The sequence below is a fragment of the Nansenia antarctica genome, assembly GCF_963989245.1.
Source record: "Nansenia antarctica genome assembly, chromosome: 3".
Taxonomy (NCBI): Eukaryota; Metazoa; Chordata; class Actinopteri; order Argentiniformes; family Microstomatidae; genus Nansenia; species Nansenia antarctica.
The window spans coordinates 83,299,364-83,303,655 of NC_137688.1; the positions used below are offsets into that span (position 1 = coordinate 83,299,364).

General features: G+C 50.6%; 1 protein-coding gene across 1 annotated transcript in view; it reads right to left on the minus strand.

Moving 5' to 3' along the window:
- Window positions 1-626: 626 nt before the first annotated feature.
- znf395a (zinc finger protein 395a) overlaps window positions 627-4,292 on the minus strand; it is a gene marked incomplete at its 3' end in the record, with an annotated part of 12,129 nt that continues 8,463 nt past the window's right edge. Inside the window, exons 7-10 of the mRNA XM_080526184.1 lie at window positions 3,852-4,173; window positions 3,509-3,619; window positions 1,331-1,452; window positions 627-738 (exon numbers count right to left, since the gene is read on the minus strand). Of these exons, the coding sequence (XP_080382310.1) occupies window positions 627-738; window positions 1,331-1,452; window positions 3,509-3,619; window positions 3,852-4,173 (667 nt within the window). The remainder of the gene's footprint in view (window positions 739-1,330; window positions 1,453-3,508; window positions 3,620-3,851; window positions 4,174-4,292) is intronic.

Genomic DNA, 4,292 nt, shown 5'->3' on the forward strand with positions numbered 1-4,292 from the left:
TGTGTGTGTGTGTGTGTGTTTGTGTGTGTGTGTGTGTGTGTGTGTGTGTCTGTGTGTGTGTGTGTGTGTGTGTGTGTGTGTGTCTAGGAGTGGAAGAGCGGAGGAAGGTGGTGTGTGTGTGTGTGTGTGTGTGTGTGTGTGTGTGTCTGTCTGTGTGTGTGTGTGTGTGTGTGTGTGTGTGTGTGTGTGTAGGAGTGGAAGATAAAAGGATGGTGGTGTGTGTCCTGTGTCCCTCCTCCCAGGACAGGAAGTCAGACAGCCTGAGGTCACTGGGACTCTGCAGGCCGCTGGTTTAGGTCATAGGTCATAAGGTTAAAGTTCATAGCTGCCCCCGCCCTGCTCACCATGACCCCCGACACGAGAACTAGTGTTCTAAAATACATCGACAAAATACGCAAAAAAGCACTTTTAGTAAAAGTCGTAAAAAGTACAAAAAGGTTTTTCGAAATGAAATAAAAAAGAGACACCGACATACATGGCGCTAAACTGGTTCTCCCCATACGCCCCCCCCCCTCCCCCCCACAGTCTGTTCTTAAAGAGGCGACTGCACCTCTGCCAGAGTCTCTCTCTCTCTCTCTCTCTCTCTCTCTCTCTCCTCTCTCCATCCCTCTCTTTCGGGAGGACGTTCAGTCCAGGAAGCGCTGGCAGGCTTTCTTCCAGCGGCAGGCGGTGCACCACTGGTCCCTGTGCTCGATGCCATACACCTTACGACACTTCTTAGCCTCGCCACGGACCCTCCTGCAGGGAGAGACAGACGGAGGGAGAGGCGGAGGCAGGGAGGCAGGGAGAGGTGGAGGGAGGGGGAGAGGGAGGGAGGCAGGGAGGGGGGGAGGGAGGAGAGGTGGAGGCAGGGGGAGAGGGAGAAAGGGAGGCAGGGAGGGGGGGAGGAGGAAGGGAGGGGGGAGGGGGGGGGAGAGAGATGAGAGACGGGAAGGGAAAATTAGAGTGAGATACGGAAAGAGGAAGAGACAAATGAATTAGACAGTGAGAGGAAGGAGGAGATGAGGAGGGTAAGACAGAGAAAAAGAGGATATGGTGTGGTGATAAAGACAGATATAAAGGAGTGTGGGACTGTGTGTATAATATACTATAAACTACATTATAAAGTAGTAATATTAGTATTGATACAGTATACTATAAACTGCATTATAAAGAAGGTTAATACACAGTAACATGAGGGGGAGTCTCACCATGTGGCCCAGTGGCTGCGTGGCCAGTATAGTATAGTGTAATATAGTATAGTATAATATATTTTAGTATAGTGTAGTACAGTATAATATAGTATAGTACAGTATAGTATAGTATAGTACAGTATAGAGGAGAGTCTCACCGTGTGGCCCAGTGGCTGCGTGGCGGGGAGCTGCTGCCTCCCGGATGTGTCCTGAGGGGGGCGCTGTGCTGCTGGAGCCACTGCTCGCCCACACTGACGGAGCGTACTCTGAACGACGCACTCTGGTGGAGGGAGAGAGAGGGAGGGAGAGAGAGAGAGAGAGGGAGGGAGGGAGGGAGGATGATGGGGGGAGAGACAGAGAGGGAGGGTGACAGGAGAGAGAGAGAGAGAGAGAGAGAGAGAGAGAGAGAGAGAGAGAGGGAGGGTGACAGGGAGGGAGAGAGAGAGAGAGAGAGAGGGAGGGGTGACAGGGAGGGAGAGAGAGAGAGAGAGAGGGAGGGGGTTAACACAGATGAGAAGCAGTGCATGGCAGAGAAAAACACACATTTATGTGACGGCCTTGTGTATGGGCAACCAATCTCTGAACGTGTGATATTATCTCCTTCATCTGCAGGGCCGTACTGCTGGCAGTGTTGCCGTAGCGATGCGCTTTCTCCTGTCCTGTCTTCTGTGCGCATATCAGAGCTAGGAAGGGAAGCTACTTTAAACCACTAAAATACACCCAATGCATCCAGTGGTTGGCGTGTTTTCATGTGAAATGTAATCACAAAACGCTGTTAATGTTGTTCATACTGTGTAAAACTGTATCAAATATATGGCTGTCCTCAATGCTGCGTGACACAAAAAGATAAACATATTTGGCGTTTTACAATATTTATATTATAATTATATATTTAGAATTAGATTCGGTAATTACGTAGAATACTGGCGTCAACAGTATCACAATGTAAAGTTCTATCAATGGAACACAGATCAATTAGTGATTCACACATGAGCTTTCTATATCTATAATATGTAGGCATGCATAATTCATTACAATAACCAGCCCTAATGCGTGGCATTGACACCCAGTCATCGTGTGCATATTGAGTGTTAGATGAGCAAACCCGTGTAATAACCATGTGTGTAATATCTCTCACAAGGGATCTCCACTGATCGTTGCATTTGCTGCAGTGCTGTGGGATCAGGCCATTGTCCATGTGTTGTTTACATGAAGTGAACACGTCCTACCGCTACTCGCCTATAGGTGGCATTGTTGCATCACCAGCAGATGGGGGAAGAGAGACAAAGACACTTCAGCCGATGGAAAATTATGATCAAATCAACAAGGGGATTGCCTGGTAAATACCCATGACACTGTTGGCTCTAGCAGTTGCTGCGGTGTCGCAGTAAATCTACAGCAGGAAAACAACCTCGCTTTACAGCAGTGAAACAACCTCTCTGTGCCCCAGAAGGACCTTGAATTCCTTCCGACACAAACTGACTGACTGACGGGAGCTTTGTGGGGAGGAAAAATACGCCTGCATGCTTTTCACGCAAGTATGCGATGAATGCTTGGAGACACGAAAAAAACGTGGCAATCTAGCCCTATATCTAGCACTGAAGGCAAAGACAAATAGCACAATAACACGGTCCCTACAGTGACAGAATGCAATGTAAACAAAAACTTGGGTTAAACAAAACTATCAATGATCTGATGGAGGGTGAGTCCTTATCATCCGTAGCTCTGTCTATGAAATTGAGAGCGGTTCCTCTCTGCAGCCCCTTCCTTCTGCTGTTTACCCCCCAAGAAACTGGCAGGGAGTTCGCCTTGTTGTTTTTGGAATTACGGTTTGCATCTTTACACCCATTCCAACCTTTTCAGACCTTTACATTATCCTGGGGGGGGGGTGTTAAGTGGCAGGTGTTGATTCATAATAAGGCATAGGGGTTGTGCAGCTTCTCTGAGAGCTGTTGGAACAGGAAAAAATAACTCTTCCTTCTTCTAGCATTGTAACTGCCAACGGCCCCCTGGTTTTGGCATAGATCACTTACGCTGACTGACGGAGAGACGGTTCACTGACTTCCACGTAAGTCGATTTGCATTTACATTTACGGCATTCAGCAGACGCCGCCTTATTCCAAAGCGACTTACAATCTATACATTTGACTAAGCGAGGTGAATCATCGATCCACCAGTCGTAGCAGGAAGAGGAATCTAGCTCAGGCCAGCGGCCATTGGCAGTGGTCATGATAGAAGAAGAAAGAATGAAAGATGTTGCTTTATTTTGGGGGGATAAAGGCGTTGGCTGCTAGATGCCAAGAAGGTAAATAACAACAAGGAAACAGCGAGCCTACCTGTCTGCAGTGGGTGGCGGGGGTGGGCGTGGGCCAACGACAGGAGGCGGACACAGAGACAGGGCGGGGAGCCTCCACCTGGATCGGGGGAGGTGGGGTGGGGCCAGGAGCCTGGAAAGGGAGAGGATTGTAAAGGACTGTATTCAACTGCTAAAACAACATCAAACAACAAGCTTTCCACACATGCTAATTGGGTCCTCGCGGTGTGTTCAGCTCAAGGAACAAGTCGGGTCAGATCTCTCGTAAACGGTCGTCCCCTAGTCCCCTTTAACCTTTACGTTTACACCGTTTAGCTAGCAGGTGCTTTTTATCCAAAGCGACTTACAATGAGAGATTAATTTACCTGGTAGGAGTGCTCGCAGTGGACCTGCAGGAACGTTCCGGAGGCAGTAGGAGCAGACTGGCTGAGCGGGCTGGACTGGGAGGGGCCGTCGGCGGGAGAGTCCCTCCCTCCACCGGCCCCTGGGTCGGCTCCTCCAGGCTGCCCGGGGGGAGAGGCGGGGGTGGGGGTGGAGGTGGTGGGGGAGGCACAGGCAGGCCAGGGGGCGGTGGTGGTGCCGGGGGGTCCTGGGGGGGGGGTGAGGGCCTGCTGGTCCCTCTGGTGGACCTCCGTGTAGTAGAAGTCCTCCTCGCTGCGGGAGCAACGCTCATGCTCGCCGCTGTGGCTGATGGGAAGGAAAGCACACGGATAAACGTAGATTAACACGGGGGCGGCTGTGGCGCAGGAGGTAGAGGCTGTGGCGCAGGAGGTAGAGACTAGTGGACGTAGAGGCTGGTGGAGGGA